The sequence below is a fragment of the Condylura cristata genome, unplaced genomic scaffold, assembly GCF_000260355.1.
Source record: "Condylura cristata isolate star-nosed mole 26May11 unplaced genomic scaffold, ConCri1.0 scaffold00035, whole genome shotgun sequence".
Lineage (NCBI taxonomy): Eukaryota > Metazoa > Chordata > Mammalia > Eulipotyphla > Talpidae > Condylura > Condylura cristata.
In genome coordinates this window covers 3,784,918-3,810,114 of record NW_004567136.1, presented here as the reverse complement: position 1 = coordinate 3,810,114, position 25,197 = coordinate 3,784,918, and the positions used below count along the sequence as shown (strand labels likewise).

Sequence of the window (25,197 nt, the reverse complement as noted above, 5' to 3'; positions counted from 1 at the left end):
AGAAAGCTGAGGTGGGGTGGGACTCTAGGTCGCCTTCCACTGAGCATTTCAACCCAGAGTTTGTGGCATTTATCCCTTACAGTTTGCCAAGCACTTTTGCTTACTATCTCTAAGACAATGAATAGCACCCAAAGAATGCAAGGTGCCCATTGTAAAACACACCTGGTTGTAATCTAATACAATCTCAGTGGGGACAGATAGGAGAGCAGAAGATAGCCTGTTCCTTTTGGACATTTGAAACAAGGTGACAATGACACCCCAGCTGGGACAACCTTCACCAGAAGGTATCAGGGACAGGTGACAGTGTCTGAAGAGGCACCACTAACTCTTGTGGCCAAGGTCTTGGACCACTCAGGCTGATTGCCCTGCCAGAAGTCTGCTTCCAACTGGGAGAAGAGTATTTCCTCCCCAGACTTTTCCCCTTTCCTTCTGCTTCCAAAGTCAACAATGTTCCTTTGGAGGTGAGAGTCACTTGCGTTATCAAACACAGGTTGGTGAAATCTACCCTGTCTTTTACTTTCCAATAATATGCTCCAGACAGCATCTGCTTGTCACGAGATCCTTTCTACCCACCAACACTTACCAATCGCCTCAAGACACAAGGAGTAGGGGTACCTCCATGCAAGGTGATGGAGTTTCTTTGAATGACGGGAACTGTGTGGGAGTGGCAGGGCCTTTCACAAGAGACCATCACCAGCCAGCATCCCTCCAGGGAGTATGAGGAGGCAGGACTCACCTGTGGCAAAAACAACATTCCTTGAGACCAGACGATGCTCCACGATAGAGAACTGAGGGAGCTCGATCCTCTCCACACCAGTGACAGCCTTGTCACCACCACGCCAATAAAATTCAATGTCATCCGTGGTGTAGCCATCTGCCAGGAGAGAGAAGGGGGGACAGAGGAACAAACTGATCATTTTGCCTGCACACGAGACTAAAGGAGCTGTTGTTACAAAATGGAAGTAACAGTTTGCCCCACTTGAAATAGGCTTGCTTGATGTGCTTCTGTATGGGAAGAAGCATCACCAAAGAATTACCTTGCAAATACTCTGAATTGCATTCTGATTAGCACCAGACGGTGTTGAAAATAGAGAAATAGGGGAAGCAGTGACAAGAGTTCTATTTGGTAACCCTAACTGCAGGACTGACATGGACATTAGACAGAAAGGAATTCAAAATATAGATTAAAGTACTAAATCAATGAGAACTCAAGTATTAAGTATTTTGCAATGGCAACTCTGTTCAGAAGCCATTAAAAAAATTACATTCAGGGTGAACTTAACCAACTGGTGTTTGATAACATCAGAAACTCTTAGAGGAAGAGCAGCCTTCTGGGCGTTTTCTAATGGTCTTATCAGTCCCTGGCCACGGGGTTTTGTCACTTTAGTGTCTGGTGTTAAACAAGTAGACCAAAACTGTGGGATGATGGCTCCCCACACTAAATTCCATTCTCCCAGTCCTACTGTCTATCTTCCTTCCCCAGACAGCAGTCACGCCTCTGTTGCCTCTCTTCTCGATGCTTCTCTCTACTCCATTCTCACCTGGTAGCCATGGCAAGCTTAACCAAAGTACCATTGTACCAAGTCACCCCTCTGCCTAATGCTGTCAAGTGCATCCCAAAGCGATGCAAAACAAGCCCAACCTCCTTACAAGGAGCCCGAGACTGCAGGGAAGCTGTTCTGTGTGCGGGTCCCTGTCCCTTGCTCAGACTTGCACACGGTGCCGCAGCTCAGACCCACACACTGTAACAGCACTCAGGGGCTTTCCACGGAATGTGTCCTCAGAGCTCCCTGTAGCTAATGCTTCCCCGTACGTACACCTGACTTCAGTCCTTCTGTGGTGACCCTTTCCAGTTTTCCATCTTGTTAGCCACCTCAGAAGTTGCTATCGTTTTACAAGACTTCACTTTCTTTAAAGCATTTATTGCTATTTATTTTCTTATTGTTTCCTGTTTCCTCCTTGGGAATATAAGTGCCAGGAGGCAAGCATCTTTTCTATTTTTTCTAAACATTGCTGTGCTTTAAAAAGAGTGTAAAGAGTTGATGTCAAATAAATATGTATGGACTTAATTAGTAGATTGATGGATTTAACTCCAATTTGGACATGACACCACATCTTCCTTTTGCTCATTCCCAATACAGGGGTATGCACATTCGGGTCACCCAAGCATTAGGAAAATCCAGTCTTTCTCTCAAATGTTTGAACCATGCATTTTAAGGAGGAGACCCCACACACTCACTCCTATGACAGTCTTTTCTTGCCAACTTCCACCTCAGCTCAAACATGGCCATGACAACATCTACCCTCTCAGAAGCTACTCACTGTTCAAACTGTTGAAATAGAAATTGCTTTTGGGCCCACCATGGTGGCACAAGGGGTTAAGTCTCAGCACTAGAAAGCTATCAGTAGCCTTTGTAGCATGATTTCAATCCCTGCCAGGGAGGTGACCCACATGGCAGAGGTAACCCACACGGCAGAGGTGACCCACATGGCGCAGCAGACCTCTCCTGTTTCGCCCACTGTTCTCCTCAGCAGTGTATTTCAGTAGATCCACCTGCTCTGCTCCCCAGTCTGTCTCTGGTGAGTCCTTTCACCCTCACATCACTGGTCTACACCCCAGTTCTTGTATGCATAAGTAATAAATAAAATAAATCTTTTTTTAAAAAGTCACTTTCTCAGATTCCAAATTTGCCTTCCTGAAACTTTCAATGACTTCTACTTAGAGCTGTGTCCTCCAACCACATGGAATTCACTTAACTTCCTACAAAAGTTCAACTCTTGGCAAATCACCTGAGCCTTTTTTCCCATGGGCTAATGTCACTTGACCTAATTTCATGTCCCTCAACTGCTGAAAGCACAGCTCTCAGAAGACAGGACAGTGACCAGTATAGAAGTGAGGGCACAGCTGGGCTTGTTCCTTCTGGGCTCTGGACACTGGCCTCCCACAGTAAAATTTCCCAATATGTTTATACACAAAGACATAAACTTCTAGCCACAAGAGTCTAGGGAAGGCTGCAAAGTTAGTCACCTGACATTCAAGACACACAATCTAAATATGGACGAGTCTAAGCCCTACCAAGATGAGTAACCATAAACCACTCTTCTGTGACAGTGGGGATAAGCAGCTACACCTGCATGTACCCAGAGCGGGAGTTCCGGAGGCAGGAGGACATTGGTTTGGTCTCTGATAACAAGGCAGCTCCTGGCCCTCGCATTGAAATGCTCAACGCTGAATTATCAATAAGGCATCTGAATACTCTTCAAATTGAAGAAAATTGCCAAGATGCAGAAATAGTTTGCGTGGAAAGCTCAGTTCCTGATGGGAAATGAGCTTCACTCCAACTGCCGGGGGGGTCCCAGGAGTACAGCCACTCATGCGTGATGAAGCATATTGTGAGAAAATTGCATCTCAGTTTGCTCTCGTCTCACTGAATGTATGAGATGGGAGCACTTGTTTTCCTATATTTCAGCTCAGCAAACAGACCCTCTTAATCAGATTAGAATAAAGAAGACTTTTATGCTGAGTCTCTGTCTCTTTGCTGTGACAGTAAAATTTGCAAGTAGAGGAGCCTACCGCTAAACTTTAAGATAGTAAAAACTATGTCAACAAGGTGATATATGGCTGGGAAACGATGCTAAGTTAAGGATAAGGAAGCCTCAAAAGAAACACAGATACACACAGCTTTCAATTTCCAGGGTGCAGTTCTGTTCATCCAAGGGGTATCTTCTCAGGTCCATCATGCATGCTGCAGTTGTGGTGATTCTGGAACACAGAGCAAGGACATGTTAAAGATGGAATCACAATGTATCAGGGAAACCTGCTTCTAGATAAACATGAGTAACCACTAATGATGAAACACATTTCACAATATATACTGAATAAGTTTACAGAAGGGGTAGACTAATTTTATCAAGAAAAACAACATAAAAATATAAAACCCTATGAAATGATTCATGGGGGTTTTGTGCACTTTGAATAATCACAGGCAGAGAAGGAGGTTTGGTTCCTAAGGAAATTCTTCCATTTTTTCCTGCCTCCTTGTCCAGTAACTCTCTAAGATTATTACATGGAGAAACATGTGGAAACAACTCTGATTCATTCAGATTGAGTTCTTTAACTTTGAGGTCAAGAGTACAGAAACACAGGCTACACCTTGGGACTTCGGCCAACTTTCTGCTTGATCCTATGAGTCTAACACTCCAGAAATTTTTACCGTAAGATCATCTCTCATTTCAGAGAGAATATTTGACTTCCATAGTACTGATTCTGTTTCAAAATTAGTGGGTTAGCATCCATTGGGGATCAACTGCAGCCATGGGAATAATTGACACTGTAGCCAAGGACCATTAAGCCTCCATCAAACGAGAGTTAAAGCAACCATATGTTGAGAAACGACACTTCCAGAAATGTCAAGCTCATTTCCTATTCTGCCTACAGCCTTATTTTAAGGAAACTAACCTGCCTTAAGTCATTGTTGAAAACATAGCAATTAGGCCACATGATTTATATAGTCTTGCTCTAGAATCCCACCCGTTCCCTACCATAGTCACGGTTGACTAGGTTGTGGTGGGTCCCTGATTCAAGGATAGTCCATCATTAGCTGATCAGGAAATGTATGCTATAGCCTGTGTGAAATGCAGAAGGGAGCTCAAGGAATTCTCTTCATGGAAATGAATTAAGAATGGAACTGAACATGCCAAGTGCATTAATTACAGGCTTGTGATGCCACTTCCAAAACTGGATAAGCTATAAAGAAACAAAATGAGGGGAGAAATGACACAGAGTAGACAGGTGAGGAGACAGCCATGGCCTTGAGGAACGTATGCACACATTCCAGAAAGAAGCATTTTTATAGCTGTGTAGCTGCTGTGAAATGGCAGTGCTGGCCAGACCCATGCCATGGTGCATCATGAGAATGAAGAAGAATGTCTTCTCCTGAGATCCTTAAAGTCATTTGAGAACCTTCCTCTCCCACCCCATCCCATGTTCCTCCTTTCTAGAAAATTCATCTTTCCAGCATTCATCTTTCTCTGAGCAGCTTTCCAAGTGACTAGTCACAATAAATCAACTACTTCAAGTAACAGAAGTAAGCTCAGCTCCTATATGCAACTCCCTAACTAAAACATGCATGAGCCAGTTCAACATGCAGGTAGAAATGATGGAGTAAAGTATGCCTATCTATTAGCATTTGGTTAGAGGAAGTACCACATTCCAAAAACTGAGAAGAGCAGCAAGGGAAATGCCAACACTCTTGGCAATCACGGGTCAATGCTAAATTTTATCTATTCAAATAACGTGTGTGCCAGGCAGACAGTTGCTATAAGAACAACAGTAATGGTGAAAGTGTGTCCTTTCCAAATGTCATAACACTTCCAATTATCACTCCAAGGAGTGTATTACATCCTATAATCCAAAATCAACACGTACTCCTTTGGTATATTTTTCTATAGTGTCTGATTTTCTAGCCAACTGAAAACCAACCCCACACATTTTTAAAATATTTATTGATGTATTTATTTATTTATGCATATAGTACTGGGGCACAGACTAGAGGTGCAGGGGTACTGAGGGGGTTCACTAGAGACAGAGAGGGGAGTACAACACGCAGAAATTGTGTGAAATACAAATTGATGAAATACACTGCTGAGGGGAGTAGCAGGCAAGACAGGAGAGGTCTGCTGTGCTAACTGGGTCACTCCCCTGGCCAGGGATCAAACTCAGTGCTGCGGTAGCTGTGGATAGCTTCAAAGTGCTGTGGATTAACTTCATACAATACATTTCTGTTTTCTCTACCAACTCTACCTGAGATTTTAGGACTGGAATAATCAACAGGACGGAAACAGTTCTTTTCTCAGGGAGTTTATACTCTCATGATGGCTTTCCCACACTCATAAATGGGAACATAAAACCAATAAGAAATACAACAAAAATTATAAAGTCAGACCTTGATAAGTGATGTGGTGAAAATAAAATATGATGATGTAACAGAAAGGTAACAGATGATGAGAGCATGAATCTCCTTACAGAGGTGACAGTTGAATTCTCACCAATTACATAATTACAATATGATTATTAAAAGGCAAATGTCTAGAAACCAAGTACAGTCAGGTATTGTTAAAATTTGGCTCAAGGCCCTCCCTGGTGGCACAGCAGGTTAAAGCACAGCACTAAGAAGCTAAAGCCACTTTAACATGAGTTTGATCTCCACCCTGGAGGTGACCCACATGGTGCGGCAGACCTCTCCTGACTTCCCCTCAACAGTTACTTCGTCAGTCAGCCTGTTCTGCTCCCCACTCTGTCTCTGGTGAATCCTCTCACCACCCCTGCACCTCTGGCTTGTACCCCAGTTCTGTATGCATAAATAAATCTTTAAAAAAAATTTTGCTCAAGATGGACCACATATACAATGGTCATCCCAATAGGCTTTACCACCAAGGTTTGTGTATTACACTCTATAACATTTGAACAACAAAATCACCAGTTGGCACATTCCTAGGAATGTGACTCCAGGTGAAGTGATGCATGGCCCTATCCCACTAGCAAAATGAAGCACAAGGGCCATAGGACAAGGACATTATTTTCTATTCTGAAAGAGCAAAGGAAGGTCTGCATACTGAAAGATGATGATAGAAAGAGAGGGTTTAGAGTTTCAGGAACCAAATCCCTGAGAAAAGAAAGGATGTCAAAGGAAGCCAGGTCTTGACATGGTTGGGAACCCATTCTCCACGTGAGAAATAATACAAAGACTAATCCCAGGTATTCCAGGCACTCTTTTTTAAATGAAACATGAATATGTTTCTGAATGATCAATAAAACATGCAATGTCATTAAATGAAAATGAAGATGGGCATCATAAGAGAAAGTGTGAAAGTGTGCTTATATGGAGGGGAAGAATAAACATGCTTGGGAAGGAATGAGAATTTTATGAGCACAACAGAAAGTGAGACAGATGACTTTCTACAGAATTGAGGGGTGAAGTAAAGCGATTACTTACAGTAGCCTCAATAAAGATAGATCCCAAAGCAGGTGTCCCAAGCCTGCTTGTTGGTGAGTGTATAAATTGACATAATTCCACTTGGAAAGCAATTTATCAATATGTTATTTACTTGCATAAGAGTAATTAGGAGATAAAGATAAAACAAAGGGTTGGCAGTTAAGTGCAAACTCAAATCACCTGGGCCTTATCACTTGTTTGGGTTTATATCTTTTCTGGAGGAAAGTGGTTTTTGACCAGAACCACTGTGGAATGTAGTTTAGGAATACCATGCTAGGCAAAGGGCTTAGGTCACTTCATTATGACATTCTGAAATTCACTTTAGTTTCATTTTAATAATGTGATCAACCTCTTTAAGGATGAGCATGGCAACTTTAACAATATTAGCAAATTTTAACAGATGTGAACTTTATAGTTTCTGATAATTTTTGCAAGAAGCATCTCCAGAAGCTACTATTACAGCTACTATTTTTAAGGATAAAAATGATTCAACTTTTGACTTCCAGGTGAATTTTGGAGCAAACCAAATACCATTTTGTAAACCTGTCCCCAATGTTTAATATCAGAAAAAAAGTTGAAAGACAAGAAAATGCCTGGCCTGGAGAAAAAAAAAATCACATTACAAATGACCCTCCTTGAGGCAAAGGTGAGGTAATCAGTGACATCAGATGACCTGCTGATTGCAAAAGAAAGATTGGAAGGGAGAGTTTCTTTGACTCTACCTTCTCAGGGATAGCAGAAACTTACAGCCAGCACTAAAGAAAAATAATAAAACCTGTGTCAGGAATGGACCCAAGGTCTGTAAGCCTCTCACTCAGACCCTGCATCCCAGACAGGTTTGGTCTAGCTGCCCAAAGAAAAATTTCCAAGCGTCCACTTCTATTATTTTGATTTGTTTCCTGAACCTAAACTCACGCCCATCCCAGCAACATGGATGAAGCTGGAAATAAGCCAGAAAAAAAAAAAAAAAAAAAAAAAGGAAAACATTGAACGAACAGTCTCACTTATAGGAGGAATGAAGGGGGAAAAGATAAGGAACCAGATAAAAAAGTAACTATACTAAAGGTCATCAGGTAACTATAGATCAGAGACATTCTGTAAGGAGGAGGAGGGAGAAGGGTCAGGACAGGGGTGGGAGAGCTCAAGGAACTAGAGTGATGGGCATGGGGAAAGGGGTGGTGGGAATTCACGGGGAGACCAGACACTGTACAAAAATGAAGGATGATGCAATGGATATGTTTTAAAAATTTTTTAAAAAAGAAATAACAGGGCCCTCCTTGGTGGCGCAGCGGGTTAAAGCACTGCACTGAGAAGCTAAAGCCACTTCCACATGAGTTCGATTCCCGCTTGCCCCGGAGGAGACCACATGGCGTGGCAGACCTCTCCTGACCCGCCCGCTGCTCCCCTCAGCAGTGTACTTTGATCATCTGCCTGTTCTGCTCCCCACTCTGTCTCTGGTGAATCCTATCACCCTCCACATCTCTGGCCTGTACCCCAGTTCTGTATGAATAAATAAATCTTTAAAAAAAAAAAAGAAATAACATTGCATTATAACCTTATATAAGTTTTAGGTGTGTTATTAAAAACAACAGCATACATGTGTATATACTACATTAAGTGCACCAGTAATAGGCCAACTCTCTCTTCACAAGTGACACGTTTTCCCCAATTTACCCACCCCCACCCCTCTTCCTTTCAGCTAATCACTAGTTGGTATTGGAGTCTAAAAGCTTAGTTTGGTTTTATTCAGTTCATTTGTTTCCTTGGTTTCTCTATACACACAGAAAAGTAAAATCACACAGGGCCAGGTTTATTCTAGGAAGGTGTACCTGCCCCCCAGAGTATTCCTTTATGGCACACAGTTATGAGCCAGAAGCTCAGTTCCTGGTCTTACTCGGTTGAACTCCCATCAGTGAGCTCACATGAGCATTAGCCCAGTTCAAGCTCAAGGAACTGTAAGAGTCATAGGAAAACAGTTCACGATGTAAAACAGACCTTTTCTCACTGTGAGAAAGTGGCCACTCTCAAGCATCTGTGCGAGCAGCGTTCGCCTACTTTTGCAGAGTCATCAGAGTAATGGATTAATGATTTCCCAGAATAAGACTGGGTGATGTATACACCTACGTCATGTACAGCTCATGAACAGCCAGAGATCTTCATCTACCCTTGATAAAGCAGAAGCCCTCATTGATCGTGCACGGCAGTGATTGTACATGATTGGAAAAGGAGCCGAGAAAAGCTACATGGTGATGATCTACCAGTTTGATCTACTTGGGAGCAATGAGAACAATTCTATCTTACGGTCTAGAGATATAGCCAGGCCAACTCGCATCTCAGGGATATAGCCAGTAGAAATGAGTCTCTGTTGGGCTGGACTTCTCTAGCACCTTCCAAGCAGGAGAGCAGGAATCATCCCATCCCAGTCCTTCACAAACATTCAGCCATGGGGTTTACCAGCTAATGTCCTCAGCTGGGCCAGACCGCCATCAGTGCCCATGACATCTCACTACCCGCGGACAAATTATCATTTGTCCATCCCTGGAGCTTGCCACCCCACCAATATGATCCAGGAAGCACAGAAGTAAGAAACAAACAACAGCAACCAGAAAGGGAAGCCAGGTGGGAAGTGAAGCCAAAAAGAATGAAGTTGCTCACCAATGCAAGCACTCTGCCTGATTTCCTTAAAAACACTTGATCTCTCTAGCATGCATGTTGGGGGATGTGTGTGTACATGCTGATTATGTCCACTATGGATAAATGGTACTTTGTTTTACACAGGATAGCATCAATGTGTGTATAGATAGTAAGTACATAAATGTCATAAAATGATCTGCATTTTGAAATACTAATATGACGTTTTGTTCAAAAAATACAAATTACTTCAAATTTGAATTCAACAGTATGGCTGGGAATCTCGAGAAAAACTTCTAAATGAGCCAATTTCAAAACCGATGAGATGGCCGAGGCAGTGTAGCAACTAAGAATGAGATGGTCTGTTGTTGAAAACTTTCTTTCTGGCAGTTTGTCTGGGTCTCCATAGAGCTGGAGAACTGTTTCAAAAATACAATGTTCTAAATATAGATATAAGGAGTGTATTGTGAGTACTTTTAAATAAAATCAGCCACTTATGCAGAAATCCATTTACTCATTAAGATGTATAATCAATGTAAATTTGACCAGAGAGATTTCTTTTTAGGTTACTTTATAAAGTTCATTATTGTAAGTTTCCCATAACTTATTAGTACACTATAATTTAGCTTTCATATAAGAATTTGCGGGCAGAATATTAACTAAAAAATAGTTTTGGGTTTTTTTTTTTTTCTGTTTTTCTTACTTACTCAAATTTCCAAATGGAGTTTGGAAATTTATTCAAGAACTTTCATTCCTACTATATCATTCTCTCTGTTACAGGCTGATGCGAGTGTCCCCCGTAAAATTATTAGATTAACTCCTATCCCCCAAAGATTATGGGGTCATGAGGAGAAAACTTAACATTTTGAGGATGGAACATTCACTGATGGGATTAGTGCTCTTATGGAAAAGACCCTACAGTTCTCTGGTCCCTCCCCCATGGAAGGACACAGTGAGGAGACGGTCATCCAGAAGCCAGGAAGTGGATTCTCAATGGACACTGATGGCACCTTGATCTTGAACTTTTAGTCTCCGAAACTGTGAGAAATAAATGACTGTTGTTTACAAACCACACTGTCTCCAGTATCCCCTAGACTGAAACACTACCCTAACAGAGCTTTAGGCTTTAACCGAGACACACTAACATACTATAACTCTGGTAAAGCAATAAATGAATGAATGGATAGATGAAGCAAAAATAAAGATGAAAGGAAACTAAATAAGTTTTGCTTGAAAAGTCAAGAAGGTCTGGCCCTCCCTGGTGGTGCAGCACTGCAAGCGAGCCGCAGCCGCTTCAGTGTGAGTTCGCCCTCCTGCCTCCGAGCTGACCCACATGGCGCAGCAGACTCCTGACCCGCCCACTGCTCCCCTCAGCAGTGTACTTCATCCATCTGCCTGTTCTGCTCCCAAGTCTCTGGTGAATCCTCTCACCCCTGCACCTCTGGCCTATACGAGATCTGTATGCACAAATAAATAGTTCTTTAAAAAAAAGTCAAGAAGGTCTAACTTAACTGTTACTGACATTTTCTTCTTTCCTCTCTCTCCGTTACACATGCGCGCACACACGCTCACACACACACACACAGTTTCTCCTAATGTTTTAATTTTTGGAGGGGAAAGAGCACAAATAGATGATGGTCATTTCTCCTGGTTTTATGCTCGCAAGACTTCTAGATAATCTTTTCTATGACTGATGTACTTGTCAGAGTCTTCTGAACTTTGCAACCACATCTCTCATTTCCAGGCAAAAATATTAAATGCTGAAAATGTCCCAAAGAGACATCAATCAAGACACTTTTTATAGTAACTCCATGGCTTGGTTGATAGGTGCCACTTTTTTTTTTCTATTACAGTTAATAAAGTCTTATTTTTCTAAAGTTCTCATTTCACATATTGCTGTTTGCAGGAAGTCATTCTATGTTTTCTCTATCTTGAGCCATGTTAAAGAATCCCTTCTACCTCTTGAAACACTCAAAGTTACAGTAGTGTGTATTGTCATGATTTCATGGAGACATGCCGGAGTCATAGTTAATGGCTATGGACTCACAAAATGTTTACAAAAATCTTTTTCCTCTAAGATCTTTACATGGGGGACTCTTAGAAGGCGCAGGGCACTTTTAAACCAGGAGTTCAAGAAACACACACACATACACACATACACTAAAACAACCAAAAAAAAAAAAAAAAACCAAGGCTTTCCAAGAGCAGTGATTCCACGGATAATACTCATAATAAGTCATCACCACCAACAAGAGCGGAGCATCATGGGAAGGTCTGTGGTTTCCTGAGTAACCAGAAAAGACCAGAGCACCCTCAGCTCCACTTCCAGATTCAAGCAATTTTATTATGAGACCTGGTGAGAGATGATTCTTCTCAGAAGCCTGGCATTTCGTCATTCTCATAAGTATCAGTGCCACCGCTTCATAAAACTCTGTGGAGACCAGACCTTATATCAGCATAACAGACGTTATTTTCAACTCTGTGAGCAGCTTTGGGAGAACCTTCTTGAAAGCGTCTGCTGTGTCAGGGCAATATTAATTACCCATCCACGTGGCTATGATATGGGAAATCCGTCCTGAGGGGATCCGTGTTCTTAGACACGGCAGCCCAATTACATAAAATCAATCCAAGGAGCCTGTTTTTTTTTTTTTTTTTCCACTTCCTTGCTGACTATTTATAGTAACGATGATGTCCCAAATCTTATCTTTATTAAATTTTTTTTCTTCACAGCTTAAAGTGGTTCATGGACGACTCCTAATTAATCTGAGGACATGGCCTCACTTACTATAATCATCTCAAGTGAGAAATGCAACAGCCGGGAAGTGTGCAGCGGGGAAAGGCGCCCCAAAGAGGCAGACAGACCTGAGCCCGTACAGCACCGTCCCGTCCGGGTGAAGACGGATCATGCGGTTTTTCACCGTCACTCCATGCACAAATGACTTCTTGTCATTTAAGAAATACGTGTCAGGCACCCACAGCTGGTCAGCCACTCGATTGTCAAGCGTGAGGTTGAGAGGGATCCCAGAATAGGCGAGCCTTTTATCTCTCCAATATTGTTGAAAATACATAGTTAAGGTATAATCCTAGGGGGAGAGAAAGAAGAGGAAAAGATTAGATTGCGCTTAGCCACAGGCCTATTCCCTGCATGACAGGTCAAATGCAGGCTGCAGTGTAGGGGAAATGCACATTATTTTCAGACAGGATAGGAAGCGATGGTTGTTTTCTCATAAATGTAAATACCCGATTTATTAGGTGTATGTCACGTATATACATCTTCTGTTTTACTTGGGTAAGAACCCAACTGGACGATTTGGCATTTAAGATATAACCACAGAGAAAAAAAGGTAACAACATACCCCAAAAAATGATAAAATCAAATAGCTGGCAGGAAATCGGAGCCCTCCACCCCCCACCAGGAGACTCGTGGTTAACCACCCGAGACAGACAAACTCCATTTCTGAACCACCTCTCTGCAAGGGAAGCCACTTCCTTTTCTTCTCTCCTTCATGAGGGCCATAAATGTGCACCCTCCATAAATACCCACTGAAGGGTAGAGATTTGATGACCTGTGGGAAGTCTCAATGCCTGACCCATTACATCTATATTTCCCTCCAAGTTGCCAGGGCCATTTCTACACTAACTGGGCCACAAGGTGACCTCATCATCTGGGCAAAATGTGGGATCCTGAAGCTAGAACTAGAGGTGAAGAGGTGGGAGCTTGGCAAAGAGTTAGTATCTAAGCAGATAAATCTAGGTGTTAGTGCATATATATATATATATGCAAGTCAATCACTAAGCAAGTCAAGAACGATCAAGTCTCAAAAGTCTGTAATATTCATGGAACATCCTGAAATCTACCATGGAAGAATCTAACTGAAAATCTAAATATGAGCAGGTAAACCTTCCAACATGGAGGGCAAATAGCTACTTCCAGACAGGAGATTCTGGATTCACTGATGTGTGGTCTTGACCACAGTGAGAGAATTTCAGTGGAAAAACACATGCCAGCTATTGGTCTTCTGGCAGCCAGTCCCATGTTAATTTTGCCATCTCACAGGGAAAACCTCAAGGGTTGCCAACTCAATAATGTTTGTCCCTGACTTGGGGGAGGGGGTGGTTTGCAGTGGAGACCCCTGAGAGAATAAAGAACACTCTGGATGTGGCCCCATCCAGGATGTCTCAGGCAAGGAGATAACAAAACAATCTGTTGTCCATAACTCTAAGCAATATGTATATATTTCGAACTGTAAAGTTTATAACAAGTCAGAGAGGAGAAAGTGAGAAAATTCAGGTGGGCTAAACGTACAGAAGTTGCATCTGCAGCCTGAAAGAGAGTGGATGGGAAGAAACAGGATTTTTATTCCAGGCACTTTTATGGGTAGAACTATGTGCCTAGAATTACCTGTGGCCCTTTCCCCACCACCAATCAAAAACTCTCACAGAGCAAGTGGCACAGGAGATAAACAGGCCTTGGTTAGCTAGACACCAGATAGGGGCTTGAAAAATCACACAAGGATGTGGCTTTTTCTATGTTGATGAAAATCCTAAGGAGAGCAGTTTGACTGGAACTTAAGATGCCAAACGGGGAGAATTACAGAGTGGTGGGCACCACGGGACTTCTTGGGAGTGAGCAGAGGTCAGCAAACTTGAATGGCAGCTTCACAGTCAATAAAACCCATTGACAGTTTTTAAATAGCAAGAGACACTCTTACTCACATCAACCGCCTCATATTTTCTCTTTACTCATAACATCTGGGCCCTTGCCGACCCTGGAAGAGACTGCCCCCACCCTTCCCCCAGGAGGATCCAATTCCTAGAGGTAGTAAACAACTCTTCCAAGAGATTGTGCATTTCAAATGCAAGCCAACCAACCTGGAGCCCACATCCCCAACAGCCTTCCTTATCCGATTATTGGATTTTCACAGTCCAAGGTCAATTAGTTACACCCTCTGTGAGTGGGTTCCCTCCACCCACTCTTGGAGTCTCTGGGTAACAAATTATGTTTTCAACAACAGTCATCTCCTGAGATGCTGACCTAGCCAGATCTACATAATAATAGAACTTAGATTTTAAACACAAAACAATGTGGAGGGAAGATCAATTTTGCAAAGGTGAGTTCAGTGGATAAGAAGAGAGATGATGAGTAAAGGCATTCGTGGTGACTGTCAGAGGGTGATAACAGAAATGGATGGAAAGGGGGTGCTGGTTTTAAAAGTCCTTAAAAGCTCACTCATCTGAGCCTTGATCTAGAACCTCAAAAAGCAGGTGGACCTACAAAATGCAATCACCCTACATTGGAGGGGTGAACAAAAATGATGCATTCTAACAGAAGCATGCAAAGTTCTGGTGGCATGACAAGATGCAAAAATCAGCAATATCAGCAAAAGAATTTCCACTGTGACTATATCCCACATTCTACCCTTACTGAAATAAAATAATTTCATCTGTCTCTCTCGCTGGTTTTAACCCTGCACCCCATGTCTGAGTCATGAAGTCTAGCACCCTTCATGCATCTCCCTTCCAACTGGAGCTCATGAGGTTGCCATGACAATGGAGGGAGCATGTCAATTTGCCCTGAGAAGCCACTTGTCATCCACAGTCTGCAAACTCAGAATCTGGTCTTATTTTGTTTGATGCTCCCACACCATCTGCACCACCTTGCCATTTTAGTCCAGGTGTTTTTACTAGGATGACTTGAGCCGACTGGGGAGTGGAGAGATTTCAGGTGGCAGAGGGAGAGAGCAAGTTGAATTTACAGGCAAACCTGCTGATTCTGCTGTGCCTCCTAACCCAAGGCTGCACGCATCCATGGGGACACTAGCCCGCAGCCCACTTCTCTCCACTGTCTAGACCAGTAGATGAAGGAAAGAGGAGCACTCTCTTGTGAGAGTGGGAGGCAGATGGTAGAAGATGTTACTGTTCCAGGAACCATGTTGTTAAGTCTTCTGTGCTCATCCCCACACACAATAACTACAGAGCAGTTTACACATTCAGACCCCTCTGGATACAGAGGCTTCATGTTACTGTAGTATCATCTCATTTAACAAATATTTATTTATAGATACACGAACTGGGGTACAGGTTAGAAGGGTGAAAGGATTCACTAGAGACAGAGTGAAAGCAGAACAGGTGGATCTACTGAAATACACTGCTGAAGGGAACAGCAGACAAGAGAGAAGAGGTCTGCTGTGCCATGTGGGTCAGCTCCCTGGTAAGCTCATGCCTCAGTGGCCGGTGACAAGCTTGATTGCAATGACACTTAACCCCTGCATCACCAGGGAGGCACTAGCATCATTTAATTTAGAATAAAGCAGAATTATGAGTGTTCCATTATTGTCCCCCAATCAGTGAATTTACCTTCTTCTTCCCCCCAAATCCATTAAACATTAGTAATTGGAGGAAGTGGAATTTGGAATCGGGGTGGCCTCCCTCCAGGGCCTGGTTCAGAACCTTGAAGCTCTAAGGGATGAGGAGCTAATTAGCTCTGCATGATAAAATGGAATGAGCTTGTAGGGGGAATTTCCACAGATAACTTGAAAGTGGAGATTCAGGTCATGTAAGGTTTCCTGGGAGGGAGAAAGAAGAACCATGGCACCCCAAACCACTCCTGTTTGCAAACATTTAGCACAGCTGCTATGAAGACACAAGATCTCAGAGAAGTTGTTGGTTTTCAGACTCAGATGGTATGACCAACAAGAACACAGCCACCAGGAGATACAATTTGCAAGGGGGGTGGGAAGGAATTTAACAGAGTTCTAGCTTGTTCTTAGCGGGAAAAGAGCTTTTGAGATCCTGAAACTCCAGGGATACTGTGATCCAGGTAGTGCTGGGCTGAGGGTAGGGAGTGGGGCCTCTGGACTCCTCCTGGACCATGAGATGGAGATCAGGAATCAAACTTCTGTTCTTTTCTCCCACGCTGGAGGGAGACTTAGACAATGTCTGGGGTTGGTGGGGCAACCACTTATCGGCATGGCAGTGGAGCAGAGAGGTAAGTTGGTTGAGGCTGAGGGGGCAGAGACATCAAGTGAGACAGCTCATAGTGGAGTTCACAGTCAGCCCACCTTTCCATCAACTTGGTGTGAGCCCCATTCTGATGGCAGCCCCCCAAATACACACCAAATGGAAGAGGCAGATAGGGATGACCCCCAAGGGACCGTGAGCTGGTGCTTCCTTGATGTCTTCCAGATACCAAATGGCAGAGGCCCGAAGTGGCATTTCTCAAAGGAAGGGCTTTAGGGAGCTCGGAGCATTTGGGGAGTAGAGCCAGGAAGTGCTAGAGAATTCTTTGATTGTCACAGCGAGTGATAGGTCCCCTTTCCCTGTGTCCCTGGTTATCGTCTTTTCTGTTCCGATGGGTTGATCCACCAGTGATTCTCCAGGCAAAACGAGTATGAAACTCTCGAAGGTACTAAGAACAGGGAAAGAAGTCAGGATTGGGGGCCCCCTTTCTCAAGGGCCCTTGGAGACAAAGGCTCAGGAGAAACACTCTAAGGGGAGCAAGGAAGAGGCGGGTTGGGGAGGAGGGAGGAGAAGAGGGAGACGAGCACCGAGGGACAGCAGACAGTGGTCTCCGGTGGAGGACTGGATGCCCTAGTGGTGAGCATCGTGTGGTAGTGTGACCCTGCACTTCTGAATCACAGATGGTGGTGGAAAGCAATGTACCTCAATAAGTAAATACACAAACTTTTAAAAAGAGGTGCAGGGTTAGGGACAGGTGGGCCCAGAGAGGACTGGAGCATGGGCAGGGCTGTGCTCTAGCACCGAGCCTGGGAGGACGGGCAGGTGCAGGGCTGAGGGAGCAGCGGGCGTACAGGGGCCCTGGAGGATGAAAGGGTTGTGGAGAGAAGCAGCCTGAGGGAGGAGATGCTGGCAGGTGATGGTGGGAGAAACAGGAGTCTCGGAGTGGCAGGGCCTGGCAGAGGAGCCAGTGTTTGGGCTGGCAGGGGGAGGGGATGGGTTAGAGGTGCATGAAGCAAGCATTAGTAAGGGAGATGAGCAGGGCCTGGGGAGAAACTGAAGTCCTGGGGGAGCAGCCTGGAGCGAGCACCCTCACTCCGGCGGGGCGGCTCACGAGATCAACCAACACCAGGAAGAGACAGGCTGTCTCCTGGCGCAGATGCTGGCTGTGGCACTAGCAGCCTATCAGCACATCCAGACAGGGCGAGTGGGCAGAGGAGCACGAGCTTCGGGAAGCAGAGGCTGCCAGGGGCTGCAGAGACGGGCCTGTGCGTGGGGCACGTGACTGCAGGGGACGGGACGGCTTGCCTCGCACCTCCCCACTTCTTCAGACCTGGCGGGCTCTAGGCTCATGAAGCTCTTCTGGTTGTAATTTGATGTGCCTTGATTTGAGAAAAGACTGCTTTGGGTGAAGGTCAAGAACTGCAGTATTTCGGCATTTATAAAATATCCCTCCTCTGAATGAATTCTGGGGGATGACAGGTGCGTGTGCAGGGAATATTGATGCACAGCCATGGAGTTAGCAGGCCTCTCCAAAGTCCCAGTGCCCTGAGAACAGACGGCTCTGGCTTAGGCACAGATCTGATCCTCAAACAGGGCTGGCGAGGCACCTGGCAGTCCCTAGGTAACCGGCCTTTTCCTGGCCCCTCCATCCACACCCCTACCAATGAATGTTCCATTCACCCCCTACCTCACCACTCGGTAGCAGGGCATATGTAACAGTTATCTTTGGACTCCCAGGCTCCTGAACCACGTGTCCAGTGTGTGGGCACCTGTGTTCCACCTTGGGTCCCAAGAGACTTGGGGAGTGGGGGCATTGAGGGGCAGGAAACCCATTGAGACTTTTCAGGCCTCTGCTTTTCCAGGTCTGTGGTCCTATGAGACGCCAGTGCATAGAAGGAAAATGTCCAGCACCTGTGGTTTCATCCCAATGGACAACAGACCCCAGGGACACGGGGTTAACGAGAGGGGCCGGGCAGGGAGGAGAGAGCCCCAAGCGCACCCTTGTCTGGAATTCTCCAGTGCACTGAGAACTGGAAATCGTGGAACATAGAATGCGTAATGGTGGTTTGTCTAATTACAGTCTGTTGGAACTGTAGCAGTTCATCAAAGTCATAGATAAGATAAAGTATCTGAATCTCCCTGCTCATCTCCTACCCTCACCACTCCCCAGTCATATGCCAAACTTAGGGTCAACATGAAGAACTGCTGCATAATTATGTGTGCTCAAAATAAAATGTCTCTCTTTAAAAGATTCTTGGGAATTCACTCCACAAAAAGATTGTTTTTAGGGATCTAAAGCCCTTTCATAATCTAATGAAGTCAGTGCTCCCCACCCCCCACCTCTGTGCTTAAGTATCAAATCAATCATCACAAACACCTGCGCTCCCCTGCATGCGTCACATCCCCTCCACAAAGCCAGAGCCAGGACTGGTGAGGTGCAATGTTCTCTCGCTGATATACTATGACACAGGATTTTAGTTTCCCCCCAGATTACAGAGCTCCATTTCAGGCAAGACCAGAAGTCAGGGCGCCTGGCTAAAACTAAGGGTTAGAAGCCCCACTGTTAGGTGGTTTGGGGCCAGTGGGCAGAAGTCGCCCTGGATGGGGCAGAGAGAGATGATGAGGTGACCAGTCTGGGGTGACTAGAAAAGGACTGCTAGAACTCCTTGTTGTAGGGGAACCCCAATGTCTGGGGCAGGAGCAGGAATGTTCCAGTGGTGTCATTTACAAGCAAGCCTTTAAACACAGGAGGTGAGTCTGTGTACCCCATCATCGCAAAGTCTCCTCAGTGTCTACAAGCCTTAGAACAGCGAAAATGACGAAATGAAACCTCAGCTTCTCTTGAGGTGTATAATTCAAGCCGCTCAAAGAAATTGCAGTAAGGGATAAACAACAAAGTTTCTTCCTGCTTGTGGAAATCTCTCAGCATTTATCTCATTAAAATGACAAGCATACATATTTGAAAGTGGAAATATTGCTCATTATTCTGCAATTAAGTAATTGACTAGATTCCTCAGCACAGGAAATGAAGACAAAATTTCCTAACCCTGAGAAAGAAATGCAATCTCCAAACCAAATTTAAATATTTAACTGCAGCTGTGAAAGCCACAGGACACCTGCATTTGCATCTGGCTCAGCAAGTTTATGATAGAAAATCTCACAGGTAAGTTGTTCTCAGGTCAGGGAAGACTGAAAATTGTTCTGAGACGCTTACATAAGCCCTGGGTAGTAGCACTTCCTTTGCAGGCACTTCTGCGACTAACATTAGGATCATAGAGTCTCAGCACTTCTATGAACAAAATGTATTTAGAAAATTCTAATTTATTCCTTTTAATGGTCTAGACATGAATGTCCAACATTACATCCATCTCTCCTCCACGACAGACTTTAGTGGTGTCCAAGTTTCTTTTCGTTGCTTTTATGCAGCGACCTTTTCTCAGAAAGTATAATTTGCTGGGGCCCTCCTTGGTGGTGCAAGGGGTTAAAGCACTGCATTTTGAAGCTGTCCACAGTCACTGCAGCACAGGTTTGATCCCCAGTCAAGGAGGTGACCCACTTGGTGCAACAGACCTCTCAACAGTGTATTTCAGTCAATCTGCCTGTTCTGTTCCCCACTCTGTCTCTGGTGAATCCTCTCACCCCTGCATCTCTGGCCTGTACCCCATTCTTCTGTGCATAAATAAATAAATCTTTAGAAAGAAAAAAAGAAAGTATGATTTACTTCATAATGCTTCCCTCTCTACCTCCCTCGCTCTGTTTTCAAGCAATCTTTGAGCATCTACCAAGTGTCAAGAGTCATATGGAGTCCTAGGGACCCAGGGATACAGAAGTCATAATTTGTACATTTAAGAGATCAAAATCCAGTGGGCCAGACATGAAATTGAACCAAAGAAAGTTAGAAGGACAAGGAGACGGATGCCCAGATCTCAAGTGTGCCTTCAGCTAGGTAGGTAATGTGTCCTAAGCACACACACCCTGTCTGAGAAAGTCAGTGGACAAGGTGAGGCTCCCCTGCTCCAGCCATGCTCCTCTGAGCTATGCTTGAGACAGAAACCACGGCAGGATGCTAGTAATGTCAGGACTAATGTCAGCACCAAACGAGCCTGAGAGGGCATTGGGCTGGCATGTGCAAGGAGAGGTATGCAGAGGTACCAAAAGCAAAAAAACACAGCTGTGCATGACCTCTGGCACCCTACCCAGGACAGGGCACGCAACTCTTCTGCAGAAAGGACCCTACCACCCATTGTGGGGTTTCCTTTGAGCCAGCGCTCACCCTTCTCTATGCCTTTATCAGTGAGTAAGTTGTGCTGAAGTTAAGTTTTCTTATTGGCGTGATGGGTTTGGAGAGGGGGAAGAATCAGGCAGGGGAAGAGTTTTCAGTGGGGAAAGAACGAGCACCCCGTGTCAGTAACAGAGCGCTGCTTGTGCCCCAGTCTCACCTGGTAGGAGACCCAGTGAGAGGGGTCAATGCATTACAATAATCCAGAAGAGATGTGTAGTTAAGAGAAAGCTGCAGATCCTGGAACTGACCGGGGAGGAAGGTAGTGAGCAAATGAGGAGGAGGGTTGCTGAGATTTTCTGGCTTTCCTATGTATAGCTTTACCCCTGCCAAAAGGCTCATCATTTGTATTTTTCATTCACTCACGTAAATGCTAAACTTCTCAGAAGATGAACTGGCCACCCTTGCATGAAAAGCTTGATAAAGTAGTTACAAGTTCTCCAGAAAGTCATCTGAACAACTGGCATGGGCTAGACATTATTTTTGAAATGTTTTCTTGTTATGTATGAAAAGATACTATAGATACTTTTCTGAAGGCCAAAAAGTTTGTAAAGCAAAATGATTGTACCGACCTACATTCAAAGGACAAAAAAAAAAAAAAAAAAAGCAGTAGGAGAAGAAATTGATAATTCAACCTAAGCCAAGGAGAATCTGGGGACTATAAGAACTGCCCTTGGCTAAACTGACTCCAGCAGAGGCTGGTTTGCAGGGACGGGTGAGGATGCCTCAGTGTCCTGGGCAGCTTCTTTGCCCTGTGACTTACCCAGGAAAGTTACCTAATCACTCCAAGGCTCAGCATCCTCTAGTGTAAAAATGAAACCAAAAATGCTCATTTTACAAAAATGCTCTAGCAATTAATTGAGCTAACAAAGCTTAACACAGCACTTTACTCATAATAGGCATTTGGAAAATTCTACTTGCTCATCCCTCATCCCGAGCAGGGTCAATCACCCCTAAAGGAAGCCCCTCCTCTACTGAAAGAAGACTGATCCTCCCTCTCAGCTGGCCCTCCAGCCCACTGCGCCACTCCAGGACACGCCACCCTGCAGAGGGACATGTGCTCCATTATCCTAAGGTGCATCGAATTTCTGACTGTCTGAAGCAGGGTTCAGCTTCTGCATCTGACACCCCAAGATCTGTTTCGACACTATATCTTGATGCAATAGATACAAACTTGTTCCTTGAAGTCTATCAGGTCACTGGATAATTTTCATAAAACATTTTGTGCCCTGTGAAATATTTTGAAATTACAAATTAAAATTAAACACAAATCAATAAAATGTTATAACACCAACATCACCAACAAAAACCAATGCCAGCCGCCTTGCTGAGATTTGACCTGTTATGGCTAACCCTCACGACCTTCGAATGTTCCAGGATTCAGATGCCTCTTTCAGGTGCTCCCTCCCACCCTCCCCGTTTTAAAATAGGAGAAACTCCATTTTAAAGTTGCTTGACCCCTCTCTATAAAGAGTATTTTCACAAAGTACCAGCTCTATCACATCCCCTATTATAAACTGATGACCAGTCTTTGGTGGCTGGGGAAGGGGAGGGGGAAGCTCATTTATTCTCCCAAACCAGGCACCAGGAAGCAGAGGGAGAGAAGCAGCCTCTCCTTTCTCCTGACTCGTTCCCAGGTCTTTGTTCCCCATCGGTGTCCCAAGCACATAGTTCTTCGCTGGGATTTCAGGGACGGATCCAGCTGTCTTCTGAAACTTCCTTCCAGATATCTGACATGCAACCCAAATCCAATATGTCCAAAATGAGTTTTTCTATCTCAAAAGTATTCCCCATTCTGTACCACCATCTACTTATTCATTCAACCAAGCCAAAAACAGAGTTGTATACCCACCTCTTCCTTGTTTCTTAACTGAACCTCCAACATTCACTCAATCACTGAGCTTGATTGTTCCTTTTCCCTGAATACCTCTCATATCCAGACCGGGATCATGGGTTGAGTAGGAGAATATATAGATGACTAGATGTCATACTCAGTATGAAAACAGATGTTCCAAGCTTGCATAAGCCCCGTATGAATGAACTTTCAGAAGATGTTTGTACACTTGGAAGTCGTTGCATGTTCTCCTTTATTTTAGTGAGTGTTTATCTGAATTATACTGAAAACACCAGGCTGTTAGGAAAATTATATATCTGTACCATGCATATGTGTGTGTATAATCAAACACAAAGCTTAATTTTCCAGCAACTATATTTTAATGATAGGATCCCAAAAGGGCATGTCATGCCTGCTAAAGTGCTCTGAGAATGGGGCTGTGAGAAACAGTCATATTTCTTGGCTATTTTAACGTTTAAGACAACCTCAAAACTTACAAGCTTATCTACTCTTGCCTTAGTTGCTGCAGAAGACCATGAGGTTGAAAATTTGCTTTCTTAAATAGTGATGGCCATTACTTGGATTACAGGGCTTATAGAGTTTGCTTCATAAGAATTGTTGAACTGAATATCACTTAACATTTACTTCTCTACAAATTGCTTCAAGAGAGCAGAAAAGCCCACTCATGCCCCCAAGAGAAAGCCAACTACTTTTAAAAGTGACATTTATCTATCATAAATTAAGAATGGCTACTTCTTTTTTTTTTTTTAGTGAAGACTCCGTCCTACATATTTATACAGAGATAATTTAATTGTCCTTAGGCTTTATATATGCTTCTATGTCAGGATTTAGCAATGGATTTCCCCTCCTCAAAGACAAAGTATCTAGATTAGAGCTGCCACACATTTTAAAGTACTTTCAATTCCTAAGAAGATGTGTTATTTTTAGACAGCAAACCCATTCATTTCAGAGATCATGCCTATTTCTGGTTCCTATGCAGGACTTGTTAGATTATTCCTGCTAGACAAGTGACAACATTAACAATATTGCACTTCATATAGATGAAAAAAAATTAGTGTGATAGCTAATTTTGTGATGAATTCCAGCATAAATTTCTGGATGGACTGCTCTGCATGGAACTACATGAAGCAGTACTTTCTCAGGGATACTGTAATCTAAGATGAGGTAGCAGTAAGAATCCATCAGAGTCAGTCGCAGGCAGGGCCCACGAGAGCAGAAGCACAGATCTGACCTTAGATAAGAGAGGACGAACACTTTCTTCTCGACTTCTGAACAAAGCATCTAGTTCTCCACATAGAACATACTGAGGCCCAGCCTTTCTCTTCACCACTACGACCACCTCTCTGCTCGAGCATCCTCTCTCTTCCTCTGGCCCGTAGCAACCTCCTGACTTCTTTCACCCCTCTTCTTTCCTGGCCCCTTTCTCAACATTGCACCCACAGTGACGTTTAATGAAATCACATCATTTGCTCTTCTGTTCCAACCCCATATGGTGGTCTCTCATTTCACTGAAAGTAGAGCCCAACCAAACATGTTCTGGTCACTTTCCATCTTTCTGCCCTGACACCTTTGTTTCCTTTGCTAAGTTCTTTTAGCAACAACACCTATCTTATTGCTCTGCAAACAACCTAGATAGCCTCCTCTGTGGGGCTCTTTGCTTTAACTGTTCTTTCTGCCTGGAATGTTCTGTCTCCAAATAACCTTTTGGCTGACTGCCTCCCCATCGTCTAATCATAACTCAAATTCACCTTTGCAATGAGCCTCTGCTAACAATAGCAGCAACCTTTGGCTCCTGCACCCTTCCATCCCATTAACCCTGCCCGTATTCCAGATGATAAGTTCATTTACTGCATCTCTTTAATTTGCTTATTTTTTTTTCTCCCATGCTGGAACTTAAACTGTGTGAGTACAGGAATTTTTGTCTGTTTTTCCCATAGATACATTCCCTGTACCTAAGACAATGCCGAACAAGCATCACAGGAACACCTGCTGGACCAGCAGGGACAAGTTCTCTGCAACCTGGGCTACCTGTTTGTCCCTTCATGAAGTTCTGCATGACTTCCACCAGTGTTCCAGATTGATTGATAACTTTGGATCATGTCCAGGGAAGATTTCTCTGCAGTTTAAAGTCAAATGCCAAGTCAGATTGGTACAGGCATGTGATACCCTCTCTCAGGGTAAATGTTGTGTTCCCACCTAAGACCCAGCCACGACAGAGGCATCCCCTTCTCATCTCCGTTTGGGAATTGGGAAATTTTTCCAAAACACCCTGTCCATAGGAGTCCATGGAGTGTGCCCGTCCCGTGAAGGCTCAATTTGAACTCTGCTTTGTGAAGCTCCTCCATCTACTCTCATTTCTGCCTGGCCATTAACACCAAACCACTTGTCTCTCAAGGATCCATGTATCCCCGGGCTTTCAGCTGTCTGGTGTAACTTACCAGACGTCCAGCGTTTTGCCTGAATCTTTGGCCTTTTTG

General features: G+C 44.0%; 1 protein-coding gene across 1 annotated transcript in view; it reads right to left on the bottom strand.

Annotated features, from left to right (window-relative positions):
- GABRB3 (gamma-aminobutyric acid (GABA) A receptor, beta 3) overlaps positions 1–25,197 on the bottom strand; it is a 150,494-nt gene that overhangs the window by 27,019 nt on the left and 98,278 nt on the right. The window contains exons 4-6 of the mRNA XM_004693066.2: positions 12,489–12,709; positions 3,681–3,763; positions 737–874 (exon numbers count right to left, since the gene is read on the bottom strand). Coding sequence (XP_004693123.1) covers positions 737–874; positions 3,681–3,763; positions 12,489–12,709 — 442 coding nt within the window. The remainder of the gene's footprint in view (positions 1–736; positions 875–3,680; positions 3,764–12,488; positions 12,710–25,197) is intronic.